We start from the raw sequence: 23,575 nt of genomic DNA on the forward strand, positions 1-23,575 counted from the left end.
GCTAATCTTGTGTTACAGGTGGGTAAACAACATGACTCTCTCTCTCTCTCCCTCTCCGTCTCTCTCTCACCTACAAAGCCGGCAGCCTGCTGGCTCAGCAGCTCAGTGTATGAATGTTGCTGCGCTGGAGAAAACCTTTGTGAGCAACAGTGGCGCTGGACACTGTCAACACACATATAAATAATTACCAGGCCTGTTCAAAAGCAGCTATTTTTACCATAGCTGTGTTACACCAAAAACCTTGTGTTCCCAAAACTAATTTTGAAACGGTGACAAATAAACAGCAAGCGTTTCTATGAGCAGTGAATTTTGTAGATGCAATTTATTGGTGGCCTTTGAAGTTGTTTTTCTTGAAGATGAAATAGTAAAGTACCTATGCAATTTTTCCAACTATCAGCATTACGACCGAGCTCTGCTCTTATGCTACCAATTTCATAAATAGCTTTGTCATTAGTTACTGGCGAGAAAATGGCAAGAGTGTAAACACAAGGCTGCAACCACGCACACTCCTCCACTGTATCATGAGCCCTCAATCTGAATAAAGCACCAACATAACCCTGGCGATCACAACATCAGCACTGACCAGGACTGGTGATCTCAAAAGTCAAAGACTGCTCTCACTGTTTTACCCGCTGGATTATTGAAACAGAGCAAGATGTCAAAGTTATGGCTCGCTAAGAACCAAAGGGTCTGGTGGACTTTTTGAGACTAATCAATGAATCACTAAAACAGAATCTTTGTTTTGCTGAACACCGTACAGTAGCAGCTCAACTTGTTCCTCCTTTTTACCTATTTCCAGTTCACACACCTTGCTTTTAAAGGCAACTTAGCAACAGTTTTCTTTTCTTGATAAAAGTCGGTAACCAGCCCCAGTGATGATTTCGCTGGGTGGTTTTGATTTACCACTTGATGTACCGTTCTTTGTACACCTGTCGGCATATGAAGTGTCATGTTCAAATGACAACTTTTGCTCTTGGCTCTCCTCAACCAAACCATGCTGAGGACAACACCTTAAATGACTGGAGAGGAGCCATCAGCTACCATTAGGCAAGCACATGGATGAGAATGATGGTGCTGAAACAGTAGCACCAATTCCAAAGTTAAGAGATACAGTGCAGTCAATACACATTTGATGTTTTCTGAATGCAAAAAGGATGCCATTATCCAGATCCAACATACAATTACTGAGCGGGAAGCGGTTCAGTGTGTGGCTCAAGCTTTGGCTTTGGAAATTCAAGGCCAACTCTTGCTGTTTCAGCAGGCAAACTGCTCTTTACAAGACAAAGGGGCCTCATTAGTTACCTGCCAAAACAGTTAGTAGGGTATACAAAATTAACAGTCAAAGCTAAAATGCACATGAATTTGGCAAGTGGTTAGTTGTCACTTTACACCCTGGGTGCAAAATTATAGTCAATGTTCTCTTTTAATAAAGAAAGGCAGAAGTTAAATACAGTAACTTCAACTTCTGTTCTGAATTAGCCGACAATATCTGCAACAAGCTTGGTTCAATTCATTTACAGGGCCTTTAACCCCAAAGATGCAGGTAGAGGGTAAGTCTCACATTCAACACAAAAACAGATGCCAGTAATGGGGCTGTGAACTTCATTAAATTACTTTAATCTCAAAACAAGTGGCTTCCCATCTCTCCTCAAGTGCTCTAACATGTAAATAAAATTCATTGGATGCTCAAAAGCCTGACTGGAGGCCACGCACGCAGACGTGACCGTCGGTTATGATATGACAGAGAAAAATCTCCTCGCTAAACCTGAATAGAACAACAAAAGTCCTGTGGTATCAGAGATTTTGTTTCTGGGCGGGCGGCGGTGAAGCTTTCATCAGCAGAAATCATATTTGGGTGAAACAGTTGCTTTTGTAAGTTCCCAATGTGCATAGGTCGACAGCTTTTAAATGGAGATGGGGGGGGGGCCGCAGGGAGGGAGTGTGTTCACTTTGAGTTGTAGGTGGCAAAGCGCTGGTTCAGGGGGTTCTCCGGGGCCTTCATCCACTCTTTCTTCAACAGCTGCTTGAGCTGCGACAGCCTCATGTTGGGGTTCTCCTTTTTAAGGCGAGGCATGTTGACCTCCTCGTAGGCGTTGAATGCTGCCTTTAGCCTGCGCTCAGGGTGGCGGTCCAGGTCCTCAGGCTCCGTGCTAGGAGATATGAAGACAGAACAAGCGATGAAAGGGCGGCACCGGAAACTTGCTTTAAAGTGTCCACCGTTCACAACAGCTGATAGACTATCTACATTCACAAGACATTTCCAGTCTCTAACGAATTAATTCTTAGAACAGGACACAGCTTTCAGATGATGACTTGTGACATAAGATTACCTGAGAGCAGAGCATGCACGCTCTAACCCCAAAGTATACCTTCCTTTTTCCAATTGAAACACTGACTCACAGTTAGAAATATTTAAATGACAAGAGCAAGAAATAAGAAAAAAAGAACAAGACATAAAATCATGACAGTGTACAGGCTACACTCCTTGTCATCGTCTTCCATAATTGTGGGGCTAGCTCCAAATACCTGAGTATTCACAGAATTGCTCAAAGGTTGTTATTTGAATAAAATTTCATTATACCATAATTGGAAGTGTGGGGGTCTGCCAGGTTATGTGATGTCAAGCTTTGAGATGGAGGCTGAGGTTGAAAAAGATTGCAACATGTCCTATCCTTTAAGGACAGCTGTATTTATTTTGTAAAAGCATGACCTATAGTTATATTATTAATGTTATTATTATTTTCCAAAAAATAGATATTTTTGGGGGAAGTAGATGTACCTCATTTTTAATATTGAAACAACGACCTATTCTACAACAGTGCCAATTGATGCTCATTTACGCTAGTCAAAGTTTTAAAAAATATACTGTTGTCACTGTTCAGTGACAACAGTCAACATTAAAAGGGAACAAATGGTCACTGTGGCTGCAAACTTTATGATGGATTATTATGCAGCAGTATGGCACTCATTTTATTAAATGAGAAGAATTCAATCAAATAAAATAATAAAAAGTTCTGGGTCAAATCTAAATAGATTCAAATGAAAATAAATGTCATGTAGTGGAAAATGTGTCAGTGTCATATGTTTCACTGCAAGCCCCTTACATTGTAGGGGAAATGATCAGCAGCCCAGCAGCAGTTTGTAATGTAACCAACCAGTTTGGGCTCAGGCTGTCTTACTGTTCCTGCAGGTCTGATAGGCTCAGGCTCTGTGCTGCAGTGGAGGCAGTATTCACAGCAGGCAACAGCTGACACATCACTACAGCTTGAAGTGTTTCTATAGATCAATTAATTTAGACTGAATATTCAAATACCCATTCATAAACTCGGCATTTATATATTAAATATTTTTAAAAAGGTTATTCAGGACTGCCCTACAACATTTTGATGTGTATATAACTCCCCTCTTCCAGGTGTTTATGTCCTATACCTGACCTCTTGACACGTGCAGTTTCCACATTAAGCGTTTATTTTGGCTGCTCTGATCAAATCGCTGAAGAAAGATTAAACTCAATATTTAACTTCATAACTGTTTCGTTCTTTGACTGCGCGTTCCTCAAAATGAAATCACACCTAAAGGGCACATCAGCAGTCAAAGAGGCAAACAGCTAAAGACATTCAACGGTGTCAAACAGTCTATGAGGTCCTGGACTGAATCCAGATCCACCTCAACTGGTTGATAAACTAATGCTGCGAACCAAATGCACAGCTGCTTCTCTTGCAGAGCGGACAATGACAGACACAACCAACATGCAGCTCTGGTACAGAAGCTTCTACAAAGCTGTCCATGTCGAGAACGGTCAAACACATAAGTCAACAAAGTAATGGAACAACCTGTTAGTGATCATATTTGTACTCCCTGTGGTTTCAGGTCAAAACTTGTTCTACATATTTCTTACAAAATGTATCAATAAGACATTATTGTGCAGTTTTATTTAACTATGAGATATACTGCTGTTGAAAATTTTGTTACTGATGTTGAACTTATGATTCTTCCCATGGTGCTTTTGGCCAAAATAAAGAGGAGAGATTGTCTTCAGCCATTCACCAAGTAAAAATCCCAAATGTTTGTTCCCAATTTGTTTGCCTTTCCCCATTCATATCATTCATTTCAGCAGCATCATCAGACAAATGATAACTACCTCAGCATGGCAATGGCGTCTTCTATTGTTCTGGCTACCATGGTTCCTTCATCAGGGATAACCCTGTTCACGTTCTCCTCCAAGGGAGTCTCCAGGTGGCTCTTCTCTGTGGAAAGAAAACAAATGAGAAACATGGCGACAAGGCAGCAACAGGATCAGTCATCACTGTAAGGTCTCAGGCTGGAGACCCGCAGCAGCTGTGCCTGTTAGGAGTCACTGATCACAAACAGGGCATCTTATCTTAATTCTAACCAGGACGCAAGAGGATCAGCACTTCAGTCGTCATCCTCAACCTGAACTTTACCTGCTTTCTTGCCTTGTTCCTGCTGCTGCTGCTGCTGATCAGCACGGAGCGTCTCCTCGATCTGGGCGCGGGTCACTTTTCCTCCAGGTCCAGCCTCCTTGGTTTTGCCTTTCAACTTGGAACTCTCCTCCTCCAGGAGCCGCTGGTTTTCCTTCTTCCTCTCCAGGGCCTCCAGCCTCTTCTTCTCCTTGTCATCCTGCAAAGACAGCAGAGTTTCACCACATTTATAAGCGTCTTTTCACAAATAAATTCTGTAAATATGGCCCATTACACTTTTTCTCCTAATTGTTTTTTTTTTTTTTTTGCCTCAGGATGCTGTGCTGCTGTTATTTTGCATATCCCATATATATGCTGTTGTTCATGTTTCAAACTACACTGTAATAAATATGTTCTTATGCTGTAATTGTATGTTGTCTTATGTTCAATACCCCTCACATGCTATATAGTTTTTAAGTGTTCTTTATGAGATTAGACACCATATGGGGTTTTGGATATTGTAATAATATGAAATGGTATTACAGGCTGCTTTACAGTAAATGGATGTAATTTTCTGAATCTAATAGACTGTTGTAGCTGTTGTATTATTTGTCTTTGTGTGTTTGGTAATCATGAAAGCACCAATTGTAATCCCTCCAATATCATCACAATATCATTATCAATATTGCTCATATCGTCTCACACTAAGTAAACTTCAGCACCTTGAATATTTGTGACATAAATGAAAAGGTCACAGACAGGTTTCCTGACCTGACATTACAAACTGAGTACAGTACAGAAGTGGACCCTTAAGGTGCAGTTATGAGCTTTATTTTCTGAGAGTGTACAGAATAGATCCAAGGGCTGATTTAAGAAACATGTTTCTATGCCGGAGTGTCCTGTGCAACTCAGCCACTGTCACAAATTTAAATTTGACACCACATGGGAGACAGCTCACCTTCCTCTGCTCTTTTTTCAGTACGTGTTTGTCATTTTCCTGCCACAGAGCGTCCTCTTCCTCCTGCCTCCTCTGGTTGTCTGCTATCGCCTTGGCCTCAGCCTTGCGGGCTTTAGCTGTGGCCGCCTTGGAGTTCCCGCCCTGGAACTTCTTCGGCATGTCTGAGGCTGCTCTTTGGCTGAGAGGGATCATGAATAGACGGGACAGAAATTAGAAACCTACTGCTGATAGTGTATACTAAATTCTCTCAAATCTGACCATACCAAACAATTATAATAATTCAGTCAATTCAAGAACAGTTTATTTTTTTTCCTGTGCAGACAAACCCTCCTACCTTCTCTCTTGCCTGTGTTTTACAATTTGTGTATAAAACATTCTATCAGTAAACAGAAAGCAAGCTAATATGTATCATTACACTGAGATCTAAATGTGCAGTATCTTTAAAAAGGTCATGGTTATATACATCCATTCAGGACAGAAACTAAACGCTGTAAATGAGTCTCATGATGGAGGGAATGAGTTATACAGTAAACACTACTACTACTAAATAGGGCTGGGACAATATGCTTAGCTCCTGATTCAATACTATCATGATATGTCGGAACCAATTCAATATGTATTGAGATTCAATATTACTATTCATTGTGATTTTTGCTTATAGAAATTCTCCTCTAGTTTCTGGCTGCAAGGTTTCATGAGGCTGTGATTCTCCTAGAGGTCACTATAGATAATTTTATACAGTGATGTCAAGTTTGAAAAAATGCTCTGACTCCAGTGAACTGGCTCCTATGGGGGCTAACATCATCACACATGAATCAAATGTGGCTCATTGAATCCACAAGAGTCTCAGCTTTCCAGTCAAAGTCAACTGATGCAGCTCCAAGACTGTTTAGGCCCCAGTCTGCACAAACACACCATTTTACAACAGGCCACACCAACACATTTGGACTGCAGGGTTTGTGGCCCAAACTGCATGGGATTAGCATGAGGTGGGCATGTCTGGAAAGGGGAGAGCCGTGACTGCCCAGAGAGCCCATTTTCACTCAGAGGTCTGGAGGTCAGAGGTCAAAGGACCCTGCTGAAAATGGCACTGCCAGTGTTTCCTTTGCCAAAACTTAGCCAAACTTTCGAGCAAAATTTAGTCCCCTTGGCAACAACCTAGCATGGCATCTAGTTCCACAGTTTTGTGTGTGTGTGTGTGTGTGTGTGTGTGTGTGTGTAGATAGATAGATAGATAGATAGATAGATAGATAGATAGATAGATAGATAGATAGATAGATAGATAGATATCGGGTCAAAAAATCGACTACAAAATAGGCAAAAGAGAATCGCGATACTTTAGTTACTCGATTTCCCCCACCCCTGCTACTTAACAAGCGTCGGTTAAAAATCCGAGCCCGTCTATCAAAAGTGAAAGTTTGAGCGGAGGGGCTTTCAGACACCGAGGAGAGCAGACACTCCCTCTGCAGAGAGGACCGTCCCGCACGGCTCCTAGCTCACCGGGAAGGCGGCTAGCTCGCCGCGGCTAGCCGCCGCTAGCTACATAAACAAGGCTGGCTTGGCTGTGACACAGCCCGCAGTATGCTGTTAAAGCCACGTTAAAACATACAACGAGAGACTATGTGTTACAGCACATTGACGTGTAAGTGTAAATATCATTTCATACCAGTGTCAGTGGAAAACGGGCCGTCCCCAAACAACAAATAACTGTTGTTTCCAAGTGGTGCTATCTGCCTGCCACCTCCTCCTTTGAGACTGCAGCGCACTCTGATGACGTAACCTTGCCCGATGCGTCACGAGCCAGCTCAGCTCACTCCCACCAGTTTTGGTTTTGTAAATGAACACGTGCACCTTTGGAAGATTATAATCATTTTATAGTTAACGTTTCCTCGGATTTTACTACCTTCTAGAATAAAACTACATTTGGTTGCTGTGTTTGCGGTAACAAAGATGATAATATATTGTTTCTTATTAATTTACTTGTTGCCAAATTCCACATCCAGAAATGCAAATTGACGGCCAACAAAGCTCAGCTCCTCACAAGACTGACAGCTTCCACACAGTTAATATATGCAATATTTTCAATGACTTCAAGTGAGTTTATTGTCATACACTCGCCGTTTTATTTATTTCATTTATTTTCATTTGGCTACTTTTTTGTTAGGTTTGTTTAATTTTTGCTATATGTCTCTCTTTTGCACTACTTTGTTTTACTGCCTTAATGTTATCAATGTTATCTTTTTTATTTACAACCTGAAATAAAGAAAAAAAAAATAGTTGCTGAGTTTTTTCCCAGTAAAGCAATGGCATTTTTGATTGACTTACATTCATTGTCTACTGCCTGTCATTAATCTTAACCTAACCTTAACCAATAAGGCAAAATGACCAGTCAAAATGTAAAAAAAAAAAAATAAATAAATAAATAAATTAACTAGAGGAGAATATCATTTCTGCATTTCATTTAACAAAAACAGACATAAAAACAGAGACATTAAACAATTACCATTTTATTTGACTAAAGACTTTATACAAATATGCAAAAATAATTGGTATACTGATGCAAGACATGTGGCAATATCAACACAGTGCACCTTGGAAACAATATAATAATGCATATATCTAAGAATAAAGGAATGTTCTGATTTGTCTGTGCAGATGGTCTGTTAGGAGCTGGATTGAACATACACACATGACAATGACTGTGTGGTTGCCGCTCATTTGTGTATGTATATATATGTGTGTGTGTGTGTGTGTTTTGTGCATTCAGAAGTCATTGTCGCTCTCCTCCAGTAGTGGGGGTCTCAGGCCCCCCCTAGGTGGACGAGCAGCTTTGGACACTGGGCCCTCCAGACTGTCATCCTCTAGATCCTTGCTCTCCTCCTCCTCCCCTTCCTCATCCTCTTCATCATCCTCGTCCACGTCGATCTCGCTGTCGTCCGTCTGTGACAGCAGGAAAGCAGATAAGCACTGATAAGCATCATAATTACCAAAAAAAAAAAAACTTCATTGTAGTCAGTTTTTGGCATTAGCTTGCACAGCAAATCCAGGAATATCCATAAGTAAAAGCCACCACTGCTTCACTGGGCTCTGCCTCTACACACTGTGGGAGGGGGTGTTGAACCAGGACAAGGAAAGGCTCAACTGTGAGCCCTGAGGGGCCAGGAGCCTGCAGCTCCTGATTCCAACCAAAGACTAGGCCAGCTGACTTCACTGATCAGCACAACAACAAGAGAGAAGGAACTTAGCTGTGAAATTACACAGAATAGTGTAAATTTGTGATCCCCAAGTTGATCCTCATTCAGCCACAGAGCCTCCCTTGAAGTGATTTTGCCCTCTGGCCCCTGATATAAAAAGATACTTTTTGTTTGTGTTGATCATGGAATTGCCTTGGTGTCAAATAAATTCAGTGTCGTGATCCCTGAGGGTTGTCGGGCCCCACTTTGAAAACTACTGCTATAGTGTTTGGTTGGAATGAAAAGGTGCAGACTCAGCAGCACATGGATGTCCATTTCTACCACAGAACATGACCACGTGGAACCAGACATTCAGTAAGACACAGGCACACACTAAAGACATCTGCTCGCTGTAAAGCACAGTAGCCTCAAATGACCAGAGTGCAATGCAACCACGAGTCATGTTGCCTTCTCAGTGAGAGGCACCGAGCGTTTCATTTGCCCAGATGTCCCCATTTAAATCAAAGCTACCCAGTCTCTAGGGGCTGAAAAAAGGTATTCTGGGAAATGAAAATGAAGAGGCAGTTTGAGGGGAGGTGGGTACAACAACAAAAGGAATTAAAACACAGCCTCACCAAATTACTGCTGGAATGTACTAAACATCCTGTATTAGTAATATCTACCAGTGTAGATGTAGCTTTGAATACATGATTAGGAGTGAGCTAGATGCTGGTCCTGCACAAACCTTTCCTTTCCGCCGCATGTTGGCATGAGGGTATGAGCTTCTGGAAACATCTACACGGGGCTTTTGAAATGCAAATGAATAAAGGAGAAAGATAAAGCTGTTGAAACGGTGTAAAAGAGTGTGAGGGAGAAACCCATAGTGATGAGAAACTGATGAGAGATGGTGAAAAGGGCATGTGGGTGAAAATAACAAAAAGTAGGAGAGATTCAATGAAAGGCGAGGTAGAGAGAGGAGGGGGGGTATTTAAGAAAGCAGGTTTACTGACTAACCTGAGTATGTTAACCCACTGTTAACAAAAACGTGGGATTTTGGGTTCCATGAAGCAAAATTACATTAGCTATGGGCGTTTGTTTAGTAGGGAAAGGTGGTGACAATTCTAGGAGCCCAAAACCCATTAAAACCCCAATAGTCTATGATGTAGGCCCTTTTCTATGTTTAAATTATTATACATAATAGGCTTTAATTCTTATGAATGCATCAGAGTTAAAACAAAGCTGTGATATCTTTCTATCTATCTATCTATCAGTCACCAGAGAAGGTGTGAAAGTGGTGAAGTTGAGAGCAAAGCACTAAAGATACAGGTATTTGTCTCAGCAGCAAAGGCCACCAATGTCAGTGGTAAACCCAAATAGTCACTGGTCCATTAGTCTCTATTTAAAAGCACCTAATGTAGTTTTCTTTGATTCGGCTTACATTCTGGCTGAGAAATTGTCTTCAGCAGGGGGAGGCTGACTGGCACTTTCTTTACTTCAGTGCATGCTGTTCTCTCTTAAGGTTCTTACACACCTGCATGCGTAGCGAAATGGCGGAACGAAAGTGTGAAAAAACTCACTGGCGAAAATTTCGCCTTTAACTATTCACACCAATCAGCGATGCGAATGTGCATATTGCGAAATATGAATCCCGCAGCGCGCAGGAGAGTGTTCTGATAGGAATAAAACATGGAGTCAACTTCGTCCTCCGATAAGGACGTTGTCATTATTGAATTGCTTATCTGTCCAAAGAGGAGATTTTGGGTACACCCGCTTTTACAGAGCAGGGATAGAGAAGGGGAATTTCACCTGCTGATACAGGAATTAAAATTGTATCATGACCGTTTCCGAACTTATTTTCGGATGTCCGTGGGACAATTCGAGACTCTCCTGGGTCTGCTGGCACCGCATCTAGAGAGACAGAGAACCAACTATGGGGATCCCATTGACCCAGAGCAGCAACTGGTTGTCTGTTTGAGGTAGGCTGTCAAACTCTTGGGCAACTACTGAGGAGAAACGCTGCCTCTCGTGCAGACACTGATGTTGTTGTTGTTGTTGTGAATGGAGACTGCTGATTGGCTGCTGCAGTTTGTTCGTCTAGAAAAATCGAGCTTGTTGCGCAAAAATAAATCTCGCATTTCGACTTTTCGTATTTCGCGTTCTATGTGCAAGTACTGATTGCACGTTATGAGTTTGAAAAAATACTAAGTATTCGCACGAAAATAACACAGTTGGTGTGTAAGAACCTTTATACTGAGAGAGCATCACTACACACCCATCTAAGATTCCATTCTTGTGATGCAGCCTTTGTCATTGGAAAACCCTCCATCCTTGATAGAAGATCACTCACTACCTTTTCTAGGATCCTCTCATAAATTCACCATCATGATCGAGGAAGCTGATTATACTTGAAACAGCTTTGCTGCATTTTTCCTCTTGTCTTGACATTTTACAATTTTTCAAACACAAAAGGAAAAAAATGCTCACTGTCACCCTACATCACTCCAAGTAAACTGCTTGTGATAGAGCAGGATCAACTAGATTATCAGGTGAAACTGTCTTGTGTGAAAAGCAGGACCGCAAGGATGCACTCTTTCTAACAGATTCAAAGATGCCGTCTGGCAGTTAATCGTGACTGTGTAGGCTTGTAGAGAGAACATTTTACTCATTTTACTTTCATTAAAACACAAACTACTTGGCAGATCACTTGCATTACCCATTTAACCATACAGCCTACTGATTCAGAAAATTATCTGAGTGAGGTTATAAAAATTTTGTAAAGTCACAGGAACAAATGTTACATTAGTCTTGGTATAAAAAAGTAGTTACTGACATAACTAACCTCATCACTGTCACCACCCTGCATATTCCCGATGAATCGAGCTCCTCCTCTTCCTATGGAAAGAAAAAACATATGTAAGGGTATATATTCAGATGTCAATGAATGCAGGCCAATGCCCATAGCATCCTGAGGCAATATCCTTGCATGCTGAGTGTGGTTGGTCAAGGATGTGGCACACACGGCAATCAGTTTAGCACTGTGTAGTTTACAAGGTTTTGCCATCAGAAAATGTTTTCTGAAGATGGAGATGGGTTATAGTAGGCAGGACGTGTTATGTAACACTGGCTGGGTAGACACGTCTTAAATTAAACTGTCGCCCATGATCAGTAGCTAATGCCAGCTTAGCCAAACTGAACTTTGGTAGAGTGTTGGGATATGTAGTTCCCTGGATGTGAGTTCACATGGTGATGAAATGTTGATATTTCACCACCATGTGGATATCATATCCAGGACCTATACAACCTGACCCTCCCCAACAGAAGTGAATGTTTTAGTCTAGCCTTTTTCTGTGGGAATGTTAGTTTCTCCAGTTGAATTTGTGGAAATATTTAAAAGTCTCACTGCTTTCAAGTGCATGTAATTGAGTCCAGCAATTAACATTTAATGACAAACTGAAACAGTTTTTCTAGCAGGTCAACATTTATACAGTATGGGAAATATTTTAATCAGATATGGTGTAGTAATGGCAACAGTTCAAACAGTTCAATTTCTCTAAAAAGCTGTTTCACTTGGTTTGGCCATTGACTGAATAGTCATTGGCAGAGATCAACTGATTTATATAATCTGTCTATCATCTTACTAAGCCATGTCATTAAAGTGATTTTAACTGAGTAGAACCACAGTATGTAGAGCTGAAACACTTCAGTAAGAGCTGTGGCATACACCAGCCACTAGAGGGCTTCAGGTGTCATTCCTCATTCTCTCTGGTGTTGTTTGTACACAACCTCTGGCCTCCAGTATCAGTTACATTATCAAAGCCACAGAAAAGCCTCCAGACAGGACAGTCCTGTTCGGTGTAAGGTACCATGACTACATTATAACAATGCTGAATCATTTCAAAAACCTCTCTGTTGTTTGCAGAAGAAAGGAAGATGGACTTTGCCAAGTTAGCTAAGTTCCTTTTTTGCACATAATTTGCTATAGGTTTTACAAATTTTGCATGCACTAAACATTTTGTTTCATCAATACACCCACTAGTTGACCATGACAAAATGGACTTAGACAAATCCCTGATCTGTTTACCTGTTGTGGTGTTTCTGGTGAGCCGTGGTTTAGGAGGCCGGTACTCTTCCATGTCACTGTCTGTTCCTTCATCCTCTAGAACATCCATGTCAGAGTCCTCATCTTTCACTACAAAAGTTCATATTAACACAAGGCATTAGAGGGTGGAAGTAAAAGTAAAAGAAAGTAAAAGTAAAAGAGAAAGAGAAACCGAGATGATGTGATTATTGTTTGGCTTGAAGTGTATGTGCATGTGTGTTGATCTCACAGGAACTCTTCATCTGGTTCCTCTCCTCCTCCCTGAGTTTGTGCTGCATCATCCTAAGAATGTTTTCAGCCTCCTGAGGTATTAGGCCAAGAAAAGAGAAAAAATATAAAGGCCAAATAGGAGAAAAGAAACATGAGCATTCACATATATATCAAGTCACAGGCCTTCATACATTCGTTGAACACACAAGCCAAGCACTCCTTGGAAATGTGTATCTAGCTCATGTGCACATCTGCTTCCATCACAAATAGATAGATTCATACCTCGAACCTCTCCTGCTCTATTCTATGATATTCCTCTAGCTGGGACTCCAGGAAGCTGAGGTTCCGGAACTTCTCCACATAGGTCTCGTACTGCTTCTGGAGCTCCTCCTCAATCTTCTCATACTCATCCATGAACGCCGGCCTGACAGATTAAGAGTGGGGAAGACAGGTGAAGTGAAATTTAGTGCTGTCGAATGTTTTCTTCAGTTCATGGTTTTGTTCATGGTCATGTCTGAGGCAGAATGGGACTCATAGATTCGAAATTCCTGCCATTATAGCAGTAGAAAACTAGTTTTGCAAGCAAATTAAAAACTGTGCCAGCAGTTCCAGTACCACCAGTTTGTACCACTTTGAAAAAATGTAATACTGTTTCACATCCCCTCTCACTGTTATATCGGACAGTGGTGGTGCTATCCTCCTCTCATTGTTGTTGAGTGCTGGGTACTGGCTGGATGCTCCAAATGCTAACCATGAAGTCTGAGGGACTTCAACACAGCATTTCATTGTGTTGAAGGCTTCTAAACTACATTTATACTATTATATTTACATAAAGAAGTTAACTAAAGAATGATAGAGCACATTATAAATATTCTCATTTCTGCAAAAGTATTCACCCATACATTTTTTATGAGAGGTTAAAGAAAAAGTGGGTTTCCGGCAAACACCTGTTCTCTCTGGCCACCTGCTGTCGATCATGAAACCAGGCCTGTAAACTGACCTGACGCTCTGCAGTGTCTGGAGCCTCTTCTGATTCCTCTCCAGCTCCTGCTTCTTCTTTTCTATCTTGGCATCCAAACTGGTCTCATCAGACACTACGTCATTCAGCTTGTCTTTGGTTTTCTCCACACTTCCCTAGACATTGAACACAGATGTGAAGGTGAGAGACACCACATGCTGACATTATGGTAGCCACTGTGATTAGGCAGAGTGGACACCAACGACTTTTTTCAATTTTCCAGTTTATTAGAAGGTGTGACATTTTAGCTAGGGCTGCACGATTCTTGCTAAAATGTCAACCACAATTTTTCTCTCCAAGAACTGAGATTATGATTCTCTCATATTATTCTTACTTTACTAACCTATTCTTACTTAATTAGTCAACAGTCTTAACACAAGAAATGTCATCCTACCCATCTTCTTCTTCTTCCTCATCTATAGAATTAGGTAGGTGTGTTCATTTAAAACTTGCTCTAATGCAAGTTTTCAACTTTGTAGTTTATCATGAAGTGCTCCAGAATTCAATATAAAAAGACATTCCTCTTAAAAGTTGCCATCCAGTGTGGAGGATGACATGAATGATTGAGCCACTAAAGACAAATTTTCAAAGACCTTACCAGTGATTTTGCATGTTTAGCATAATATCTACAAAATGTATAAACTTTATGTTTCTGCTAATCTTTTCCTAAAGCAAGCATATCATATGTTCATATGTTGTGAAATCTTCAGTACCTCTTCATGATTTGCAAAATGGCTTATGGCAGTGTAAAATGTGGGTAACTTGTAGTAAATGGGCCAAACATTCAAAATCACTGGTATGGTTCTCTGAATGAGAACACAGGAACAGACTGCAGAACGAGGGAACTGAATTGAACCCAACCATGAGATATACTCACCAAAACCTCCTTGATGGCTGCTCTCAGGGCCTTCTCAGCCTCGCTGATCTCCAGAGGTCTAGCAATAGCCGCAGTCCTCATTTCCTGAGGAGGAAAGAAAAGAAAGGCAATGAGTAATCTCCTGTATCACCGGCTTCACTATCACAGCTGTATATACAGTACAGGCCAAAAGTTTGGACACACCTTCTCATTCAATGCGTTTTCTTTATTTTCATGACTATTTACATGGTAGATTCTCACTGAAGGAATCAAAACTATGAATGAACACATGTGGAGTTATGTACTTAACAAAAAAAGGTGAAATAACTGAAAACATGTTTTATATTCTAGTTTCTTCAAAATAGCCACCCTTTGCTCTGATTACTGCTTTGCACACTCTTGGCATTCTCTCCATGAGCTTCAAGAGGTAGTCACCTGAAATGGTTTTCACTTCACAGGTGTGCCTTATCAGGGTTAATTAGTGGAATTTCTTGCTTTATCAATGGGGTTGGGACCATCAGTTGTGTTGTGCAGAAGTCAGGTTACTACACAGCCGACAGCCCTATTGGACAACTGTTAAAATTCATATTATGGCAAGAACCAATCAGCTAACTAAAGAAAAACGAGTGGCCATCATTACTTTAAGAAATGAAGGTCAGTCAGTCTGGAAAATTGCAAAAACTCCAAACTTTTGGCCTGTACTGTACATCATATTGTGCTGCAATCGCACATCCAGTATCATCTAAGGTAAAGAACTTTGTTTTAACTGCACAGAATGAAAACATCATTCACCTGTCAGTCTCACTGACATCCAAGAGGGAAAATTCCCTGCAATATTCATGTTTTCAACACTTCTGAAATAATGATATCATACTTTTTAGGCCCAGTTGTTTTGTTTGTGACATTGTTTCTCAAACTGAAAGAGTTTCATCATTCCTCCGCTGTTGTGGTGTACTTTCTGCTGTATTTCTGTCTAACTTTTAATGTTTTTTTAAATTATGTTTGTAAAACACTTTGGGCTGAATCGCTGTAGGACATTTGTGTTATGAATAAATTTGACTCAACATCCCCCTCTGAAACCTGGGAGCCTTGGGGTAGGCTTTCATTTTAACAAGTTTTATTCAACCCTCTCAAAAAAATCGCAAGTACAAAGTGTAGAGTCTTGCCTACAAGAATGAATGAATGGATGAATAAATAAATAAACAAACAAACATACTAAAATCTTTAGGGTTAGGATTATAGGACGTAATATAATTATCTTTAACTTTTTAAGTAAAAAACACACAAACAAACAAAAACATATTTTACAGGACAAAAGTAAGAAAAGTAAGTAAAAGTCAGAAATGTGTGTATTTAAATTTTATATGAGTTATTTTGTATTTACGTATGTATGTATGTATGTATGTATGTATTTTCAGAATCTGCACTTTCTAACAAAAACAGCTGTGTTAATCTGCCAAAGTAGCGATTTGTACAAATATATATTTTGGAAAGGAATAAGGGTAATTTTTGTTCAGAGGGTTAATAATAAAAACATAGCAAAATAAAAGCCTGTTGGTGTTTGTGGTTTTCAGAGGGTTTTCTGTTTTTAAGAGAAATTTCACCAAACCATTTTGGTGAATATAATATTTGTGTGTATGTGTGTTGTCCCTTACCCTTAGCTCCACCTCCTTGCCCAGTAAGTCGTACAGAGAGGCTCCTTTCGAGTTGATCTCTGATGCCAGCTGCCAAGCTGCTCTGAGGTCTGAAATCTGGAGTGAACACAGAGCATGGCTGAAACCTTCTCTCTACCAAAGGAACTTACTTACCCCTTAGATGCATTAGGGGTCACAATGACCTGGGTTGGTTGTTTTTTTGCTATAATTTTCCCATGAAAACATTTCATCTTTTCATGTTCAAGGTATTCCTCAAAAATGTGGTTTTTGATGCCGTCCCATTCATATTTTCCTTTACTTTAGCCACTTTTTAAGAAAACAGATGTTTTGTATTACTACCCCAAATTTCCATTAGTGTGTCCAAAATGACCCAAATGCATTTCCTATGGAATATTATATGAAAACATTTGATCCTTAAGTATAAAGCCTGTATAGTGTTGAGCAACTGTGCTTCAAATGTCCATAGTGCACCCACTTATCAGACTATTTTACACATTACTTTTTTATGTAGTATTATATCATATCAATATTATATTTTTTAACTGCATGAACTCTTGCAAAGTTATTACCACAGGCTGTCAGTTGTATGATATTATTCAAAACAGCTTGGTAACATTATTATAGACTGGGTGTGTGTTTTGTAGACAGAATATAGCAGCAAGACAGAGGCAGATGCAGAGGTTACAATTGTTTTACATTTTCACAAGCACATAAGCACATAATTAGTTTGGATGCCCATATAGTAGGAGGGTTGCTAGTTTGATTTGATGGTAAGTAAACCTGTTATCCACTAGTTAAATACACTATAAATGTGTAACGCAAATACATATGTTAAATTATAAATCATTTTGAGCGCACCAAATAGGTTGATTTATTAAAGTTTAGCAAAAAGGATGAAAATAATCATCTTAATGATTATTGCATGAACTTAAGTCACCCTTGGTGATATATATGCAGTATTAGAAGAATACTATTTAAAAAAAAAAGAAAAAAAAAGGATAATAATAATATTGATAATCTGTTCTGGAATTCTTTACATATATATATATATATATATATATATATATATATATATATATATTTTTTTTTTTTTTCTTCTTTTCTTTTTATTCTATATATACTTATATTTATATTCCTTTCTTTATTTTTCTTGACTATTTGCTCTTTTTACTTTACACTTGGAGTGGGAGTTGTTATTGTAACAAAAAGTAATTTCCCCCTGGGGATCAATAAAGTATTCTGATTCTGATTCTGATTCTGATTCTATTTGATGTAAAATTGGATTTCTACAACCTGTGATGATAATTTCATCAGTTAGTTCCCACAGGCTACAGTCTGACCCTGTCTGTGCTCCAGGCGTGAGGAATGTGATGGTGAGATAGCGCTGATGAAATATTGAGCGGAATTTTCAGTTGGCTTATATCTTTCACAACTGCACTGTGCTTATGGAATAATTATGGCTCACAAGCACAAGCACACATAACACTGCTGGTTTAAAGTGGGTTTATGAGTAACGTGTAAATAACGTGCAAATGTGTTTCATTTCAACAATCTGGCTTCAATTCACCACCTCACCATCTGCATCACCAATTTCCCCTGTCTCCAAAATGTTTGTAGGCATGAGTCAGAGTTTTGTTTGCGTGAGAAGTGGCCTATGCCTCTTTCAGCCCTGGTTTTGTGCGTATGCGACGGTTATAAACGAGGCCCCAGGCCGTCTGTGGGCCATGATATCATACATGATCAAGGTTTTGTGATGATGTGTGAATCAATCCAAAATTTATGAGCCTTTTTGTGATATGCCACGCACACTAACATGCCCCCCATTGGCCAAGGGGTGCAAAGCTTTAGACACGTCTTTAGGGCAAGCAAATAAAGAAACCCAGCTTATTAGAGTGGTGGTAAGCAGCACCTTACCCGAGAGCTGAGGTCAAACTTGAACTTGCTCTTGTCCTCCTCGACTTGGTCTCCCAGCGCCATCTCCTTGGTCTTCATGGCACTGTACAGCACCGAGGTGATCTTCAGCATCTCTTTCACTGCGTAGCCGTCAGCCTGGTACAGACGCTTGGTGTTCAGCTTGATGTGAGCCTTAGTTGCCTGCAACCAGGGGAGATATCAGTTAAAAGAGACGATTGAATGATTAACCGACTAACAACAGGTTTGACATCCATGCACCCAATCAAAGTCCACAGTAAAAAAACTCAATATCAACCCTTCAACGGATTTTTCAATGACTTGAAAAATTCATGAAGTGTAACTAAAGCTGACTGAGACAGCTCTACCACTCAACTGCTACACATTTTCATTTAATTTCATTATTATTCTTTGTGTTCTGTTTGATTTCATATGGAAAAAAGTAATAATTGATAAAGCTAAATCTACAGTAACCCTAAACATCAGACATTTTTGTTCTACTTGTGTTTTCCATGGGTCTTATAGCCAGTAAATGGACACCAGATCTTGCATGCCGCAAAAAAAAAGCTGGTCAGGTTTATTCTGAGTTTAATTCTGAATTAAATATCAACACAACTGATAATATTAGCAAAAAGGAAAAATTCACAAGAAAACTGGCAGGAAATTAACACACAAAAAAGTAAGATAATTAAAATAAAATTTCATTTATAATGATTATAAAGACAAGACTATTGATTTTCACCTGTATTTTCAGCATGCTCTAGAGAGAAATGTATTCAAATGTCAAGCAACTGGTAGTGGTTGTTAGTTCAAAAACTGTGCAGGGCCTTCTTTCTAAAAATGTGACTTTGCACCAACATCACAGAGGAGGAACAGAGACCAATTTCTGTGCCACAGGAGCAGGAAATACACCAGAATGCGACACAGCTGCAAGACAAGTTAAATTTTGGGTAAAGGCTGTGGCCATGGTCGATCTGCCAGTCACTGGAAACCAGTGGTGACTGGCTATTTATCTATCAGACTGCTATATATACACACACACACTTTTTACCTAAGTTCATTTCATATAGGGGTGTGAGAGCATTTGTTAGGAGTTTGCACTTTAGTTATATTTGCAGAAGAACAATCTTCTGTTTTTATGTGGCAAATCTTTAAACGCCCTCTTTGAGGATTGGTGAGAGTCATTCTGCACTAACTAGGGTAGAAGTGATGTACAGGGTGTCCACAAAGTCTCTTTACAATTTAAAAAATCTATTACAAAAGCAATTGATGAGATATGTTAATCAGATTTGTTCTATGTACTCAGTGGTTATCAAAGTTTTTCATCACATTGGACATCAACGACCTGAAGCAAAAGATCACTGATGCCATTGCCACCATGGATGAGGCTCTGCTACAGCGAACATGGCAAGAAATCGAGTACCCATATAGTGTATTAAATGAGGCAAAAAAAAAAAAACTTCAATATCTACTCCTCATTTTGTAATAATTTCCACAGATTTGTCTATTCATTTGCTTTTGTAATAAATTTGTTAAATTGTAAAGAGACTTTATGGACACCCTGTATTACAGCTTAAGAGGATCACAGGATGGATCTTCCCTTTTAAATGATGAACTGGAATTGAAGCATAAATTGCATCACCATGAACTGCGCCACGGCCTTGATGAAGAATACTCTGTCTGACTCAGTGTCCACATCAGTGGGAATGTCCATCTGGGGCTCATATCTGCATGCGCAGAGAGAAAGAGAGACAGACAGAGAGAAAGACATGGAGCAGAAGTGATCACAGCGTCCTGCAGCACAGTGAGTATGGTATACACATTTGGCTGAGGAGAGAAACAACATACACATCCGATCTAAGCCAGCTGCCAGTCAGAAAACAAAGCATTAATCAAAAGCAGTCAACAAACTGAAAGTATGAATTCATTAGTTAATACATTTTAAATGTTTTCACTATTTCTCTATACGATTAAGTGTTTTTTTCTTTTCTTTTTCCTACATTTTTAGATCAAAATCTCATTTCTGTAACATTCTGAAAACACGAGGACGTGCGAGGAGGCATGTATAAAAATTCCCAAACAACACAACTATAACAGATTTTTTAACAATCCCCCTCCATTTTTGGATGCTCACCTCCAAAACCATGTTTCCTTTTGCTCTGACAACCAAAATAATGACATGCACATCCTACTAAAAAGTAAAGATGCATGCCACCTGCCGTACAGACTTGCTTTAACATGGTGATGGTTCAAGCACAATGCCCTTTGGTGTTGTTTAGCTATCATGGTAACAAAAGGGTATACCTCTTTACAAGCCAGACTAGTATTTCTGCCACTAGAGTGAAGTTTGGTGTTCTGAAGTTCTCCATGGATATCAGGCGAGGATAGCCCAACGCCCTCATCATTTCAGTGAAATCTGCCAAATGAGAAGAAGCTCTTGATGATCAATATTTACACACACCATCTTTTTAAGGAAAACAGAGCTACAGCTTCTATTCAGTGGAGTAATAAATTACATATTACATGAAACAAGTAACTGCGAGTCACTTACTTCGTAAGTCTCTGAAGGACATTTTGATCCGGTAGGCACTGGACCACCCTATAAACCGGAAGAGTGCAATCACATTAACAGACTCCTGAAAGACATGAAATCAGATACAGTGTATTAAACTTGCAGATTATTTGTCAGTGGTTTTCAAACTTTTTCATGTGCCAGACCTGAAAGCTGACTTTCATTAAGCTGTGGACCCCCATGTGAATTTTTGTGTAACAATTTTGATGATTGTGTCCACATGGCAACTGGTTTATGACCTTACCGCACGTTTTTGTCTTAAGTCTCAAGGGTCTTCACTGAAATCAGCCCTTGGCAAATTTGCACACACACGCACACGCACAAACACAGACACTCACGCCACCCCACCCTGAAGCCTTTGCCAACCACTGTTTTAGGTAGTGAAGCAACAGCACTGAGGACATAACAAACTACACTGTAGCCTACAAGAGAGCTCAACCAACGGCAGCACAGCATACACACTACACATTAGGCCCATTAGAGGGTTATGAATTATTGTCTATACACTTGACATGCAGGAAAGCGAGATGAGGAACAGTTAGGTTAGCAAAGCTGGCATGCTAACCACCCTGGTAAGCCCCTGTATAGGGTTAGCAGCACAGATGAGCTCCGAGCTGTTAGCTTGGCAAAGCTCGCTCTTGCTAACGGTTAGTTCTTATAGAAAGGAAGCGTCACTGCCAACAAAGAGAGACAGTATCCTATTAAAATAATTAACTACCTTTTAAGAATACAACATTTTTCTTGTTTACCTTCCGTTGCTTTGACAGGGTATATAAAAAGCAAACCCGTCCGACCGTATCTATGGAAACCGACACCAGTACGGATGCCGGCGCAGACAAACAAGGTAGCCAGCCCGGACTGACTACTTGAAACGTACTGTGACTTTTGTTAACACTAGACAGTTACGCACGGTTTTGTTTTTTTGTTTTTTTGTTTGTTTGTTTGTTTTTGTATTTGTTACATTTACATCCAATGTCCATGGGTTACAAAGTAATGTAATGCTCTTTACTGACGTGTAAAAGTCAGTACAAGTATTTTTGTACAGTAAGTTAGTGTTTCCTTCTTCTTCCCTTCTTCCTTCTTTAATAATTTGATGATGATGATTAATTAATATTTGTATTAGAGTTTATTTTTTTTATTCATACTCCCGTTTCGTTGTACATTATGTTGAGCACGTCTGAAATGTTTATATATTTGAATGCATTTTCAATTAAAAAACATTTATCTCTTTTGTTATATTTACATTCAATTTCTGTGGTTACACACTAATGTAATGCCCTTTATAGACGTGTAAAGGTCAGTACAAGCATTTTTTTTTTTAACAGTTTGTAATGATGCACTTTTTTGTTTAATTTAGCGCTTCCTTTGTTAAAACCTTAATTGTACAGTAATATTGTGGATATTTAATGGCACCCGCAGTTCCCATGTTTGAGTATTCTAATAGTACACATGTTTTTCTCCACCTTTCTCGTAGACGTTCCACTAGATACAAAATGACAATGGCCATATATGTGCATAAAGTGTGTCAAAAATAACCAAAAATAAAGCTGTGAAGCTTAATGGAGTTAAGGAAGTGATCAAATTCAATAATAACTGCATAGATTTGGGGCCCTTTCCGTAACAGTAGAGGCTGACAAAGTGTTAACGTGATCTATCTTTTGATTCAAAGTACAATATAATGTGACTTCTCCACTTATTGTAGTGCACTCATACCGTCAGACATCACTTAACCCTAACAATTTAATCCCTACGTAGTCCTTTCAGCCTGTCTCAGAACACTGCAAATCCCATGGGCATAAACTCATAAAAGCTCATCAAACAGGACAGAGTTAAGATTCCCGTACAGATGTTCAGGAGGTCCACTAGTACTGGCTCAATGCTTGAGCTACTCAGTTTTTTTTTTTAACCTGCATTGTGTTAATGCTGCAGTAGTAGAATCAGCCACAGGGGGCGCCATCTCTCAGTCAGTCCTGGTGCCGCAGAGCATTATGGAGCAAGCAAGTGAGCCTCCTCACAGTAACAACAACCAGGCTGGAAATGAACCCCCTCCCTGCGTTGTGAGCGCCGCCGCAGGCTCCCACAGCAAACGACTAAAAGAGCTAGAAAATGCCGCCCTGCAGACCACTCTGATAGCACGGATGGAGACGGAACCCGGGGAGGCGGACGCCGGGAGCTGGACGGAGCAGCAGTCCGGGGAGGGCGAACGCTCGAACGGCTTGCCCTTCAACCAGCAGCCGGCCCCTCCGCGGCGCGGGCCGAGCGTCAGCGGAGAGGAGGGCGAGTCGAACGGAGGTGTCGCGAAGGAGCGGGTGGAGGAAGAGAGGACCCTAACGGACCATTTAAACAAACGGCTGCTCTCCTCGTTTCTGGAGAAGCTTAACGAAAGAGACTTGGCTTTGTCTGGTGTACGGCGGCTGGACTGCGATGTGGCCGACGAGGACTCCAACAGGGCCGCAGACGAGTGGTGATACCGAAAGCACACCAGCAGCGCCATGGAGGTGGCTCAGTGTTACAGGACCATCTGTGCTTGGAAGCACAATGTCATAGCAGCGAAGATAGACTTGCTTTTACCTGTGTGCCCTGTCGGTCTAGGCATTTTGCAAGGCGAAGTGTCCTGAAATGATGATATGTAACATTTTGTACAGTGAGACTATCAAAGCGCAATAAACCACCATACCATAAACCGGTTTTGTTACTTATTC

At 40.2% G+C, this 23,575-nt stretch overlaps 2 protein-coding genes across 4 annotated transcripts; both read right to left on the reverse strand.

The window, feature by feature from the left end:
* Nucleotides 1-303: 303 nt before the first annotated feature.
* Nucleotides 304-7,181, reverse strand: ccdc124 (coiled-coil domain containing 124). The gene is made up of 5 exons (XM_030049190.1): nt 7,046-7,181; nt 5,380-5,557; nt 4,446-4,641; nt 4,142-4,247; nt 304-2,150 (listed from the first exon to the last, which is right to left on the reverse strand). The coding sequence occupies exons 2-5, from the start codon at nt 5,536-5,538 to the stop codon at nt 1,946-1,948; spliced, it is 666 nt and encodes a 221-aa protein (XP_029905050.1). The 5' UTR covers nt 5,539-5,557; nt 7,046-7,181; the 3' UTR covers nt 304-1,945.
* Nucleotides 7,182-7,867: 686 nt separating this feature from the next.
* On the reverse strand, nt 7,868-21,717 carry cluap1 (clusterin associated protein 1). Of its 3 annotated transcripts, none has more exons than XM_030049187.1 (14): nt 21,623-21,717; nt 20,853-20,937; nt 20,606-20,717; nt 19,944-20,028; nt 18,305-18,484; nt 16,391-16,486; nt 14,757-14,840; nt 13,862-13,995; nt 13,144-13,285; nt 12,881-12,953; nt 12,634-12,741; nt 11,392-11,444; nt 9,298-9,357; nt 7,868-8,319 (listed from the first exon to the last, which is right to left on the reverse strand). In XM_030049187.1, the coding sequence occupies exons 2-14, from the start codon at nt 20,872-20,874 to the stop codon at nt 8,143-8,145; spliced, it is 1,326 nt and encodes a 441-aa protein (XP_029905047.1). In that variant the 5' UTR covers nt 20,875-20,937; nt 21,623-21,717; the 3' UTR covers nt 7,868-8,142. The 3 variants fall into 3 exon arrangements, with proteins under 3 accessions (XP_029905047.1, XP_029905048.1, XP_029905049.1); XM_030049188.1 differs by having other exon boundaries at nt 20,853-20,900; nt 21,623-21,711; XM_030049189.1 differs by lacking the exon at nt 9,298-9,357.
* Nucleotides 21,718-23,575: the final 1,858 nt, after the last annotated feature.

This window comes from Myripristis murdjan, chromosome 4 (genome assembly GCF_902150065.1).
Source record: "Myripristis murdjan chromosome 4, fMyrMur1.1, whole genome shotgun sequence".
NCBI lineage: Eukaryota > Metazoa > Chordata > Actinopteri > Holocentriformes > Holocentridae > Myripristis > Myripristis murdjan.

What these genes read in the sequence shown, in the direction of transcription:
- ccdc124 (XM_030049190.1), bottom strand. Translation starts at nt 5,538, where the DNA reads ATGCCGAAGAAGTTCCAGGGCGGGAACTCCAAGGCGGCCACAGCTAAA. An exon ending in GGAACAAGGCAAGAAAGCAG is followed by an intron (nt 4,248 to 4,445) that starts GTAAAGTTCAGG and finishes TTCTTTCCACAG; the next exon opens with AGAAGAGCCACCTGGAGACT. An exon ending in GACGCCATTGCCATGCTGAG is followed by an intron (nt 2,151 to 4,141) that starts GTAGTTATCATT and finishes CATATCTCCTAG; the next exon opens with CACGGAGCCTGAGGACCTGG.
- cluap1 (XM_030049187.1), bottom strand. Translation starts at nt 20,874, where the DNA reads ATGTCCTTCAGAGACTTACGAA. An exon ending in GCAAGGAGGTGGAGCTAAGG is followed by an intron (nt 14,841 to 16,390) that starts GTAAGGGACAAC and finishes TTTCCTCCTCAG; the next exon opens with GAAATGAGGACTGCGGCTAT. An exon ending in ACATGCGGCGGAAAGGAAAG is followed by an intron (nt 8,320 to 9,297) that starts GTTTGTGCAGGA and finishes CTGCTGTCACAG; the next exon opens with ACGGACGACAGCGAGATCGA.